We start from the raw sequence: 14,747 nt of genomic DNA, 5'->3' as shown, positions 1-14,747 counted from the left end.
TTTAAAAATAATGCACTCGTCACTTTTTTAAATGTTAAATTGAAAATGAATTAAAGTAAATACATATTTAAATAATTCAAATATAACATTAATATATATATATATATAATGCAGTACATGTACAATAATGAACTAAAATAAAAAAATATTTATTAGAGTAAATGCATCAGTATTGGACACAAGTTAAAACACTAAATCACTAAATATAAATGAACCATTACATGTTTAATAACAAAAATTGAAACATAATAACAACAACATTTTAAATCCAAAATATCGTATATTAAACTATTACAACTACTAACATTTCATAAATTTTAAATTAAATAGACTATTCTCGAAGTAAAAAGGCAACATCTTCATGAATTTCCAGTCCTGCAAATAAATATAAGAAAAAATAATAAATATGTGGAAAAATAAAATAATTGATGTTTTTTTTTAAATTTAATCATATATAAGTTATTATAAAATATTAATTAATAGAAGATTTCAAAAAAAAAACTTACATTTTTAACTTAAGCACTTGAGTCAGTAGAGTCTATAGCATCACATTTCTCCCAACAAGTTAGCTATTTGACGCTTCACTTCATTCTCAACATTTTGCTTCATTTGCTCTTGTTGAGCATCAATCAATTCTCTTTGAGATTGCAATTCAATTTGTAGTTGAATATTGGTCTCCTCTTGCTCTTTAGTAATCTCAGTCAATTTTTGCACTTCTAAATCTAAATTATTTGCTCGATTTTGAGCATTCTCAAGTTGATTTTGAAGAAATTGTTTTTGTGAAAATTTCTTAGTTATTCCTGAACTGCCAACACCTATAGAGTGATTTGGTTTTCTTCCTTAAACAATGGCAAAGTGTTCCACCAATGGTACAGGGGCCTTTGAAATATTTTCCTGATATGTATCACTTACATTCTTCAAATCTTCCTATAAAAAATATAAAAAAAAATTATGATGTCATTAAAGTTTCACTATACTAGTTCACAAATAGATATTAAAAAATTGCATAAAAGCATTATTACTAACTATCAACACATAAAGAAAATTGCAACTATATATAATATGTCACATACAACATATATAATTAATGTTTTATATTTAATAACAACGTAAATTCTATAAAATATCTTTTTACTTACCATAATTTGTTCTCCATTTGGAATGCACCAAGTCTCATTAGATCTCATACGTGTTGCTTTCCAAACTTCCATAGCATTTGGCCATTCATCAGCTTTGGATTCTTGTTTCTATTAAAATAAAATAATAAAATAATACAATTAAATTAATGATTAAATTATCAAAAATAAAATTTAGTGTTGAATGACTTTATAAATTTGCAAACCTTACATTTATTGATATCTTATTCTATATGAAAATAAAAAGGGAAATTGTTTTATATAATGTACAAAGAATTTTACATGAAATATTACCATTTCAAATGCCTTTTGCACAATTGATTTTGTACCGGTAATTGATTTCATCTCTTGCTTGCTTCGATTAACTTTATTTTTTAAGCTCCTTTTCTGCATATGAATAAAAATTATTTATAATCTTATAAATATAAAATTATAACAAATAAATTTAAACTCAAAATTTTTAAGTAATTTTACCTGAAATTTTAAATCACTCCACTTATTATTGATTAACCAATTCCAATCATCAGGAGATACATTTTTTGGCATTCCCTTCTTTTTGAGATATAGTTGATGTAAATGATAAAGCTTATTTTTGTATTGAGATTGAATTTGCTTCATTGCATATACTTAATTCATCCTATGTCACATGAATATTATAAGAGAAACAAAAACAAAACATTATCAAATGAAGTTTAAAAATATAAATTATGTTGAATGAAAGTAATAACCATACTAACCTTCATATGTTTCCACATTTCATCTACATCATCTTTAGCTATTTCACTCCAACTATTAACTTGCAAAGGAGCTTTCTGGCGTATACAAACTTGTGTCTCTGACTTAAAATATTTTGCATGTTTTCCACATATCTTATAAAATGGTGGAGGAAATTCAATATCAATATTTTTTCCTTTTGCCATAAGCCTTTCTTTTTTCCTTTTAAATTTTGCATTAATTGTATGTCCACGTCCTTTCCTTATGGTATGATCACCTAAAATAAATAAGATAAATTAATAGTATTTTATAATAATATTATTTTATTTTCTCCTAAAAAAGTGTCATAAAAGTACCTGAATTAGATTCAACTTGTTCTACATTCATAGTTTCTGAGGCATGAGCTGTCCTATTGAGTTGAGACTCATTCACTTGTTTTTCAACGTGTGTAAATGGACCATTAGAGACTCTTTTAGAATTCAATCTCAATGGTCTTATCACCTATCAATTAAAATAATTAATTATAAAAATTAAAGGTAAATACAAATTACATTATTAAATAAGTAAAAAAGAATGTCATAATCAAATTGATGAATTGTCTGTGCATTTCAAGTATCAATCCAAAATGATAAGATTTGTCTGAAATTGATGTTCTCTAAGAACTATAAAGTGACTATCCATACAAAGGTTTTTAAAAAAATTTGTATGAGCATATAAGATTATGAGACACCATTCTTGGTTGAAAGACTATCATCAATAAACTTGTAAACTATAAATTTTAGGGATTAGTAATATTTGATAGGAAAATTTTTTCCTAAATGCATATGTTATTGACTTAAATGATTAACAAACTAAATTATTCCAATACAATCTAACATAATTCAATAACAAAATAATGCATATTACAATTACAATGAAAAAAAATTTCAACACTTGCCTTTCTTTTTCGTGACCCAAAAGCATTTTCAACAGTAAAATCATTATCGTTGTTACCCTCACTAGAAAAATTTGATCCAAGTTCTTCTTCATCTTCAAGTATGAAGTCTTCATCATCCTTTTCAACTTTCTCTTTATCTCTCTTCTTAGAATTTTGAATCAGACCCTTAAAAATGGAGGAGATTTGGGGCAACCCAAGAGCCTCTAATCTTGCTCTATTTTCTGCAATTTTTTTCATCCTCTGCTCCTCATACTTGAAAGTTTCAAGATTTGACATTATTTTTCTCTTCTTCACTACAAACAATAAACCTTTCAATATTAGATATATTAAGTTTATATTAGCATTTAAGAATCCAATTGAAATTATTGATTCTTCTTTTTCCAATTGTACATTATTTTCAATCATATATCACAATCTTTGTTTATCATTTTGTGATAGGGTTTAGTTTAGTTTACTGTCCAGAGAAACTTATTACAACAATCAATAGAAGGGAAATTGATGATGACCTAATTACAATAATCAAGAGAATTGAATTGTGAAAGAGAGAATGATGATATAAAGAAAATAAAAATATGGTACAATGATTCTAATTGCAAAAGGCGAACCAAACTTTCTTGACAAGAGGAAAAAGAGAATAAAGTTGGGATGTTACCTTAGATTTTTCCACGCTCTTCGTTTTCTGCAACGTTCTTGATGGGAGAGAAAATAAAAAGAACAGTGGGAGGTTACCTAAAATATTTTTCCTTCCCGCTTGTTTATCAGTGTGTCTCCTGAAAACTAAGAAAATGGGAGGTTACCTATTCACGCTTGTTTATCAGTGTGCAGTGTGCCTCGTGAATTTGTTTTAGGTTAAGTAAAAAGATAAACAATAAATAAATAAAATAATAAAAAATTATAAAAATTTAAATTTAAATTCCTTAAAATAAGGATATTATTTATTATTGTTTTTATTAAATAATTCAAGATTATGTTATATAAATTAAATTTTCATAAAAAAAATAAGCTACGCATTTTTTTAAAGACCTAAGATTACAAATTTCAATAATTAATTTTATGTCATTAATATTTTTTGTATTTATTATAAAAGTTGATAGAAAGATAATAGTAGTTGAAATAAAAAACATTTATTAGTGTGTCTCAAAAGGTATAAATTTTAAAGTTTTTATAAAATATTTGCAAGTTTGTCATATTGTAAAAGTTATAATTAATTTTTTAATTCTCAAAGCAATATAATTTAAACACTAATAATATTATTGTATTACACATATTAAATAACATATTATCTACTAATAATATGAAGAGAATAAGTTGTGCAGTAAGTACTTCCCTCCAACATATTTCTATATACAAATTTTATAAAATAAAATTAAAATTCTATTTTTTTATAAAAATTATATAATAGAATAACTTATTAATACTATACTGGTATCATAATACATTAATCATATTAAATTTAAATTATTGTAATTAAGTAATTAAAAATTTATATAAAAATAATTATAATTATATGCTAAAATATAATGAATATTAACGGTAAAAATATCACATTAACATATTGAACAACTTTTGCAACAATTTTCTCCCTAAAATATCATAAATAGTAGTTATAAAAACTATTATTTATTTTTTTAATATAAAAAATGTAATTAAACATAAATTTATATAAAAGTATTAATTATTCCAGTTTTAAATTATTTAAAATATATATATATATATATATATATAATATAACATTGGTAAATATACAAGAATTAACTTCTTCTGCAATTATTTTTCTCAAAAATTCATTAGTTACATTAATTTTAAATTATTATAGTTTTTAAAGTAAAAACAATTATAAAATTTACATTAAAAATAATTATTAAAAACAATTACGGTTATATGCTAAAACTAATGAATATTAACGAACAAAATAACACACATTCATAAAGTGAACAACTTCGGGAATAACTATTTTTTCTTTAAAATATCAAAAAAAATAATTATAAAAATTATTATGCATTATGTTAATATAAGGAATATAATCTATTAATTTAACAATATAGAGGAAAGATGTTCTACAACAACTTCCTCAAAAACTCTCAAAAAAAACTTTTTTATATAAATTTTAATTATAAAAATATAAAATAATACAAAAAGTATCAAAAAAACATTAATTACATTATTTTTAAATTATTGCCATTTTAAAGTAAAAGTAATTATAAAATTTACATAAGAATAATAATAATTATTACTATTATATGCTAAAAAATAATGAATATATGCAAGAAACAACTTTTGCAACAATTCTTTTTCTTTAAAATATCAAAAGAATAATTATAAAAAATTTCTATTACTAATATATTACTATTAGGAAAAATATGTTTTAGAAAGAAAAGTCATATCAAGTAGTCAAATTGATGTCAAGATATGTATATACTTAGGTTATCATTATCTCCTTCATATGCTAACATTTCATTCAAATATAGGCTATAATTTCTATATAAAAAATGTTCAATAATTTATAACAAGTTAATTTATATTTATTTTTTAATATTAATTTTTACTTATTCTTAATATAATTATACTTTGCATATATTTTTGTTGTCGATTTTTATTTATAAAATTAATTATATATCATTTTATCTAATTTACTAAAATAAATTGTCCATAGCATGAGGTTAATATAATATATTAAAAAAATTAGAAGGTGCAAAATGATAGGGACCAAGATTCTCCTTAACTTTCAAGTAGGTCTTTCCTTATACACAACAATAATAAAGTAACACCATGAGGGCAACACATTCAGATGCTCCAAGCTTAACAAAAAAATCTAGTTGCATATTAAAAGAAAGAATGTATGATTTATAAAAGAAAATAAAACACAAAAAAGGTATGTTTTGTAACAAAAAAGAAAGAGAATGAAAAGTGTGTTTTGTAACAAAATAAAACATGAAAGGTTTGTTTGGTAATTAAAAATATACGGAAGGTATGCAAATTTCTAAAATTTTAATTTAAGAAAATCATTTTAAAATGTAAAATAATTTAAAAAATATTTATTCTAAAACATCCTAAAAATATTCTCATCACTTCCATTCAAGATAATTATTTTAGTTAACAGAGAAAATAAGTTAGTTTAATTTTATTTGATATTTTTTTATAGTTAGGTAATAAACTTTAAAATATTTATTTATTATAATATTTTAATTCATAATATAAATATTATGTGCAATGGACAAAATTAAATGTTATTAAGTAAATAAATGAAAAAGACTATCTAATTAACAACTAAAATAATCTTATTTAAATTATTTGATTTAATTGTCATTTAGATAATATTTTTTATATTTTAACATTTTTTTATTAATAGAGATAATGTTATTATCTTAATTTGGATAATGTTATCATCATAGATAATTTGTTAATAACAGTTTTTTTTCAGGTTTGAATGTTCTATATATAGTCATGTTAAGTACATGAGAATGCATAATATTTTCCTTTACTATAATTTCAAGTCTGAGTCATTGATATACAGTTGGATTGAGTACTTGAAAAAAAATATCTATCACAAGAGGAAGATTATTTTAATTGTGGATTCTACAAAAAAAATATATATACAAAGGTTAGTAAATTTTTTATTAAATTTGACATTTTAAATTGATAATATATGTGTTATTTGATCTAGTTTTTTTGCTATATGGTGTGATGCATATTGACATGTTTCTCTTTGTTCATTGTCTTAGATGATTTGGTAATTTAAAAATAAAACAAAAAATCAATTTTCTAAAAGAAGTCTTGTGTCTTGATTTAATTTTGAATTTTATTTTTGAAAATAGGTGATAATAAATAATAAAAATAATTTAAATATATTTCTTTTAGATTTAAATAAATTATTCTTAGAGAATAAAAGTAAAATAACATTATTTTATTTTATTTTAAATTAATTTTGTAAGGATTGGTTAACAAATCTTTTTTTTCATAGAATTTTGAAACAAACTTACAAAATAAAAAATTTTAAAAGATAAAAAAGCTTTTAATCTTCGTAAGAAGAAAATGTTTTGATTCACATCAAACTTTTTACCTTAATAGTTTTAAATTTTGTTGTATGAGATAATAAAATAAAATATTTAAAAAAAATGTTAGTTTAATTTTTTAGGATCAAGTTAACTAGTACAACATAATGAATGGAAAAGAGTGTTATAGATACCAAAGATTCTAATTGGCTAGTTGTTGTGAAAACAAAGCCTCGAGATTTGTATGACATGCTCAAGGAAGCATAGATGAGGCTTGTCAAGAAAATGAAGATATGGGCTTGATTCGCCCCTTTACATCTAATGCTTTAGATAATAACAAGGGTTATCTTTGAGTAGGAATGACTTAGCTCAATCCACATCTAATGGAAAACCAATAGTATCTGGAGAAGTTGTTGACAATATTGATGAAGAAAGTGACGACGAGAATATTCATTTAATAGAAGATGAAGAAAGTATTGATATTGAGGAAGATGATACTGATGATGATTATTATATTTAGTATTTTTTTTTAATTACAAATTATGTTTATTGTATTGCAAATTTTTGCATATATACGAGTCTAGCATTATAATTCAATTATTTTATTTTGGGTATAGATTAGATTTAAATTTTTATATATAATATTATAAATCTTCTAGAAGTATTTATTTTGAAAAATTTTTAATAAGATTAAAAAATTAAACTATTTAATTTATATTTATAACAATGAATTGATAGAGATGATAAATCAAAAATTTAATTTGTTGATATATAAATATTAAGAGATAAATAGCTTGGATATAATTAATATGCTAAATTTATATTTATAACAATGAATTGATAGACATAATAAATCAAATATTTAATTTGATATATAAATATTAGGAGATAAATACCTTGAATATAAATAATATACTAATATATCAAGATAACTATAATTTTAACTATGTATGCAATCATAAAATAGTACTTATAGTATAATGATATTATATAATAACAAAAAATATATTAAGTATAAAAATAATGTTTTAAAATTTAAATAAATATTCTAATAAATAATATATAATTTAATTTTTACTAATAATTAATATAGAGGAAAATTGATTAGAACTAGAATAAATTATTTGATAAGAATTTAGTTGATAAATTAAGTATTTTAAATTATCTAACTATAATCTTATCAAAAATTTACAACATGATCTTAATATTTTTGTATAGTTAATAATTGATTTTAAATTTGATATGAAAATATTATGATATAATTAGTTAAGATTTTAAATTTTTATTTTATGAATATTTGATAATCAGAAAATAAAATAAGGAAAATACAATTTTTTAAAATTTTATACTAATTTTTTTTTATAATTTAAAACTTTCACTTAAAAATATAAAATTAACTTTGTTTTAGTGGTTATTTTCTTCTTTTAACTTTATAATAAATTATATAAATAAATAATATATTTAAATATATAAATTATGTTTAAAATTAATATAAATAAATAATTTTAAATATATTAATTATATTTTAAATTAAGACAAATAAATATATTAAGCTAATTATTAATAATTTATTTAAAATATTAAAATTTAATTTATAAATAAATATGACTAATATTTTATAACAGTTGCGTATACAAGGCAAGATTCGAACCCTTGACCTTACTTAAGCGTGGATCAACCCTTACTGCTAAACCACACGCTTGGGGTTCAATTATAAGTATGTATATATAAATAAGATTTAATATGTAATAAACAAGCATTTATAATTTTATAAATTATATTATCATTACAAATTATTTTAAAATATATAAATTATTATTTAAAGTTTTAAATTTATTAAAAATAATTTAAATTATGTCATAATATTAATTTTAAATAGAAATCAATAGATTATTAATTATAAAAGTAAGTATATAGACAAATAAATATTCAAAACATAAATCAATGATGATAGTAAGTGAAAAAGGTCATGTTCAAACCATGATTTATAGATGATATATTTTTTTTAATATTTATCTACTTGGTCAATTCAATTTGTGTTTCTCTATTTTTATATTAGTTGAGTTAATTTTTGAGGGCTAGAAGGTTAATTGGCCACTAAATGAGTATATTATAGAACTAACTACTTTAATTTAATTTTTATAACTTGCTAATACAATAACAATAAATATTCATAGAATCACTTCATATTTTTTTATGATGAATAATTTTTCACTTGTAATTAAAAATAAGTCATAATTTTTATAATAATCAATCATGAATTAAAATATTTGTGACAAAGTTAACTTTTTGTGACAAAAACATTTATATATATAATAAAATTTGTATTAGTGACGATTTTAAGTTAAGAAAACAAAATTTATAGATATTAGTGTCAAATTTTTGTGACAAAGATATTTTAGTCACTATTAATAATATTATAGTGACAACTTATTTTTTTGTCACTATTGTAAATAACACTAGTGACAAAATAAAATTTAGTCACTAATAATATATTATTAGTGACAAGTTTTACTTTCATCACTATTGTTAGTCACAAAAAATCACATTTCTTGTAGTGTCGTACCCGTACCTATACCCGGTCAAACCGGGTATTCCGCGTCAAAGTCGGGACAGGTTCGGGTATTACTCGCGGGTACGAGTATATTTTCCATCCCTAATTGTTATTAAGGGGCTTGATGCTCACTTGGCAGTTGTTGAGTTACCGCTCAGGTTGTTACTATAGTAGCTTGGATTAATCATATTGAGAGGGTAAAATATTGATTTTACCCTTTTTTATTTTTATTTTATTTTATTATTTTTTGTTTTTTTTTGTTTTGTTTTTTTTTTTTTTTTGAAAAAAGATAGATATGTTAAGGCATCACTATGTGGAATTAAAATCCTAACCAGGTTAACACCTCAATCCACATCAATCATCTATAGCATATCAAAATGTACTAAAAAAAAAAGTAAGTAAAAAGTACAAAGTGGGGGGGCCAAACCAAAACCCACCTAAAAAATATATAGAAAGAAAAACAAAATGATGATACCAATGGCAATCAATTGGCATAGGCCAAACCAGGTCAATTAAGCTACATACAATCTACATGATTCCCCAAAAGTTCCAAAACTGTTTAAGAGTATTTGGCATATCTAGCAGCCCTTGCTATAGCTCTCTGTTGGTACTCATCATAGGGTATCCTGCAGTTTTCCCAAGGAGGAGAATCAAGACCTGAGTCTGCATCCACATCACTCCGTTTTCTTGAAGCAGACACATCATTCCTCCTTGTTGGATTGGCCACCATTGCTACCTGCCGTTTGTGGCTAGATTTAGTTGCACCAATCGAACTTGTTACTGCATTAGTAGTACCTTTTTTGGAGGCAGTTGTTGCACTTCTAGTTGCTGTTGTGTCCAGTGCAAGGTGAGCACCTGCATCAACTTTAACCAAGGCCTTTGAGGTGGGATCAGTCATTTCCTCAGGATCACTTTCATATTCTGAATTAAAGTCAGAATCAGAATCATAATCTGCACCATCCACGGTTTTTTGAGACTTAGTTGGCTTGAGGCTGCCATTCCTTGCGTCAACTATGTCTCCCTTTTTATGACTAGCATTGACTGTCCCAGCCTTGCTTCCCACATCTGAATCTGCTTGGGATTTCACTGAGTGGTCACCTGCTCTAGCTTGCACCTTTGGTGCTACATTCAGCTTGCTAAGCACAACGGTTGACTTATCTGCTGCTCCCTTTTGTTGCACCTTAATTGCACCAATTGCATCATCATTGTCATCCGAGCAAGACTGGCTTTGATCATCGGATATATCTTCCAGAGATGGAATTCCTTCAAGTGAATTATCACCCCTATGGTTGTCCATATTTGTTGGCACATGAGCTGCCAAAACAGGCTAATGTCCCCCAGCTGCTGCAACAGAATTTTTAGTAATAACAATAGCTGGTTTAGTTGCATATTGAACCAAATTAACGCCAAGTTGGTTTGGCTGGTTTAGCTACTGCATACTTTCAGGTGAAGTGTGTGCTAGTTGGTCACCAAGCGATGTTGGAGCTGCTGGAACAGCAGCATTTTTGACAGCTCCTGCTGTAGATGTAGCCTTGTGTTGATCATCAGCGTAATGAATTACTACTGGTCCCGAGATTGCATCATGTTTTTTGCTTAGCCAAGCCATCGACCTGAGCATTTGGTGCTAGTTGAGCAGCTGAGTCACCTACGTGCTGATCAGCCTTGGCGTGATCAACCACCTGAGCGGTGATAAATTCTACAACGTACATTGTTTTGCTTAGCCTATCCAATGCATTGGCATAATGAACAATATGCAGGGATCCTGTCAAAATCTAAAGTCACATAAAAGGCAAATCCTTCCCTCTCAACCAGCAAACGATCCGGAATGGATTCAACAAGATTGACTTCCACTAACACTCGTGCAAAGTGTTCGTATGATCTTTGTATCGTGGCTTAGTCTATTGCTATAGGCGTGCCTACACCCGAGGCTATGGCAAGGATGATCCTAGTGCACCAATATTCCTGAGGCAACTCATAAATCCGCAGCCAAACTTGTGCAAGAGAGTTCTTGAAGTTTCTTGGGTTGAAGTCCGGCTTCCAAAGGGATAGTCGAAGTAATCCGGGTTCCAAATTCCATAAGCCAACTGCAAGAACCGTGCCAAGATCCTTGCTATGTTGGAATTCAAATTCAAAGTATCCTCTTCCAAGAGAGATGACTGTCCAGCCAGCAAGATGTATCCATAGCCTAGCTAGCTTATCTTTGAGCTCAACAAATTTCAAAGGTTTTTGACCTTTGGCCAAGATGACTCTACCATGAAGATGGTTGCGGCAGCGTAGGAGTCCTGCTTGATAATCTTGTTCTAGAATTTTCATAGCAATAGAGTCTCCCTTCTGGTAAGGCTTAGGGAGAGGGAGGTCAAATGTTGAAGCTAAGTTTGTAGTCAAGACTTTAGCAAATGATGGTGTTGACAGTGTTTGAAGAGTATTGGTTGATGGAAGGTTGGCCACACACGGCCAGGGACAAAAATTGTCCACCATGCCTAAGCATGGTTGGCCGGAAGCACCAAGAAGTGAAAACAATTCTTGAGTGAATCTTGGAGAGAATCTTGGAGAGTTTCAAACAATGTTAATTTTGTACAAGTAGAGTTTGTTTTGTTTTGTTTTTTATTGTTTTTTGTTTTTTGTTTGGCTACGCATGTTTTGTTTGGATTTATGCTGAAATTAGAATTTTATTTATTTATTTGTTATATATATGTTTTTCTTTACCTGTCCTTTGGGCGGATTTGGATAATTTTTAGGTTTACATGTCTGTTTGTTACCCCACACACTCACTACACTTGTACCTCACGCACTTTGGAGTCTATACCTGAGCCTGTGCGAGCCTAGGAATAGAAGGTGGCTTGATGACTGTTATTGAGGGGCTTGATGCACACTTGGCAATTGTTGAGTTACCGCTCAGGTTGTTACTAGTAGCTTGGGTTAATCATATTGAGAGGGTATCTTTTCTACTTGTGATTGATTCATGTGCTAGGTCTTTATTTATATGATAAGGGCAACCTAGGGACTAATAAATCTTAAGGAGTCTAGATCCACCTACAAAACCATGCACTAATAGGTGGGCTTAATGACCTTCTGAATTAGGGTGTTAACCGTAGAAATTTGCTACCCTAAGTTTACCATAATAGGTCACATGGGAAATATACTACTTTTTATCCCTCCTTTTATACATGTTCATACTAATATTTAAAATATAAGCAGGTTAATACATTCATGCATCATACATATATATCCAATATCATTTTAGTATCTAGATTGTTTTTCTTGCCCAAAATAAAATTTATAAATAAATAGATAAAAGATAAAAATGATGGAAAGCCATGCATACATGCATATTAAGGGCATGTTAGGTTGCATGTTTTTCATTTAATTAAGTCTTTGTCTAATTTTTTTTTCTCTTTTAACACTTTTAAACAATTGATAATATTCAATATGGAGGAGATTCAAAATCATACTAGCAATGCATCAGGGTTAAGCAAGAGTATTAGGATAAATGTGCTAAAAACGTGATCTTCAAAGGGTAGGTAAGATCTGCCAAAAGATGACTAAAGAGGTATGTTCAAAGTTTCAAAAGAAATATGGGAAGATTCTATATTTGCTATTGATCTCAATAGAAACTCATATGCTAAGTGCATTAGCTCAATATTGGAATTCAGATTTTAGAAGCTTTGAGTTGCCTCATCTGGATTTGGTTCCTACAATTGAAGAGTATGAGATGATACTAAGGTTACCCCTCAAAGAAGAAGTCGATGTTTATCTATATAAAGGGCACTATGTATCAAGAGGGAAAATTGTTGGCTTAATTGGCTTATCGTCACACCAAGCGGAATTGATGAGCAAAGGTGTGACTCAAGGATGGAATAAAGGTCTTCTAGAAGATCATATGATATCTCTAGCCGAGAAAGGTGATTGGGAACACTTCAATAAGACTTTAGCTCTACTTATTTATGGGTTAATTTTGTTCTCATTCACAATGGGCGTGATTGATCAAGCAGCTATGGATGTGTTCTTCACTTACGAAATGCAGAAAAAAAAATCACATTCCAGCCAATCTTGCAGATAGTCTCCTCTCTCTAGAAGTATGTCATCAAAAGAAAAGAGGGATGTTACAATGTTGTAATCATTTACTATATGTGTGGATCATAACTCATTTATATGTTTCGAATCGTATGGGATATATGCCAGATCCTCTAAGAAGTTTTCATCGTATTCCAGTGAAGAAATTAGAAGCAGTAGAGTGGAAAAGAGATTTCTCGACATTTGAAGTAGAGCACTTTACATGGGTATGCCCTTAGTACCATCCCATAAATACAATCTTTAGTTGTGGGATTTTCTTGAATGTTCCATTAATGGAGCGAGAGGATGTGTAGCATACACCCTAACAATCGCTCTTAGACAACTTAAATGGACTTAATGTGTGCCTCAAAGTGAAGAGTTAGGAGGTTTGAGTTTTCAATATGCTTCAGATAATGTGGGGCTAGGGATGGCAATGGGGCCCCATGGGGCGGGTAATAGTAAACCCGTCCCCGCCCCGCTGAATGAAAATTGGCCTCATACCCACCCCATATCCACGCGGGTATCTATTAAGCGGGTATCCATGAATTTCTTGAATACCCACGGATATCCATGGATATTTATAAACAAATAATTATATTACAAATAATTTTAAGTTTATATTTAATGTCATTGAAATATTAAAAATAAAAATTTAATGTTAATTTTGAACTTGTATTTAACGTTAATTTTGTTGAAATAATAATAAAAATGCAAGATAATCAATAACTTAAAATACATCAATCTCACACAAGTAAGTGAAAGTCTCATATCACAAAGATACAATAATTCAATCTCATAATTCCAAAAGATAGTAAACAACTTAAAATATATAAATCTTATTGGTTCAATCAAAGCTAGAAAATTAATCAAATTACATCCAACATAATTCTATGAAAAGAAAATAAGATGTGAGAGTGTAGTTTTAGGGTTATGTGGTACAAGGATAATTAGGATATTTAAGAAATATTATTAAACGGGTATCCACGGGTATGGATATTATCATACCTGCCCCCACCCCGTTTATAAACGGGTAAAAAATTATTCGTCCCCATTATCCGCGAGTACCCAATTAGCTTATCCATTTATTATCCGTAGCAGATTTTACCTGCAGATACCCGCGGGTGGGGGTATTTTTTCCATCCCTATTTGGGGCAATAGGTAGAAGTTAGAGCTTCTTGGGGAAAGGTTATAAAGAAAGGGGAGGCAGAGCTCGAAAAACCTCGTGTGACAGCTTCTTCGAAATATAAAGAATGGAGAAAGGCTAGAAGAATTTCCATCCCAATCCTCAAAGAAGTCCAACATGTAGTGAGTCAATCTCATGAAACCAACCAAATAACCTCTCAGTTAGAAGTTATGAAACC

The 14,747-nt window shown here is 27.3% G+C and overlaps 1 protein-coding gene across 1 annotated transcript; it reads right to left on the bottom strand.

The window, feature by feature from the left end:
• Nucleotides 1–201: 201 nt before the first annotated feature.
• On the bottom strand, nucleotides 202–3,569 carry LOC145950151 (uncharacterized). The gene is made up of 8 exons (XM_083061138.1): nucleotides 3,440–3,569; nucleotides 2,788–3,080; nucleotides 2,207–2,351; nucleotides 1,874–2,127; nucleotides 1,431–1,523; nucleotides 1,140–1,247; nucleotides 507–927; nucleotides 202–375 (listed from the first exon to the last, which is right to left on the bottom strand). Exons 2-7 carry the CDS (start codon nucleotides 3,061–3,063, stop codon nucleotides 841–843), a joined length of 963 nt encoding a protein of 320 aa, XP_082917264.1. The 5' UTR covers nucleotides 3,064–3,080; nucleotides 3,440–3,569; the 3' UTR covers nucleotides 202–375; nucleotides 507–840.
• Nucleotides 3,570–14,747: the final 11,178 nt, after the last annotated feature.

The sequence above is a fragment of the Cajanus cajan genome, chromosome 7 (assembly GCF_000230855.2).
Source record: "Cajanus cajan strain Asha chromosome 7, NIPB_CcT2T_4, whole genome shotgun sequence".
NCBI classification, from domain to species: Eukaryota; Viridiplantae; Streptophyta; class Magnoliopsida; order Fabales; family Fabaceae; genus Cajanus; species Cajanus cajan.
The sequence above is the reverse complement of the archived record's forward strand: the minus strand, read 5'-3'. Positions and strand labels throughout refer to the sequence as shown.

Coding starts and splice junctions, on each gene's coding strand:
- LOC145950151 (XM_083061138.1), bottom strand. CDS start 3,063: ATGTCAAATCTTGAAACTTTCAAGTATGAGGAGCAGAGGATGAAAAAA. Junction 2,352..2,787: donor TTGGGTCACGAAAAAGAAAG/GCAAGTGTTGAA, acceptor TTTAATTGATAG/GTGATAAGACCATTGAGATT. Junction 2,128..2,206: donor ACAAGTTGAATCTAATTCAG/GTACTTTTATGA, acceptor TATTTATTTTAG/GTGATCATACCATAAGGAAA.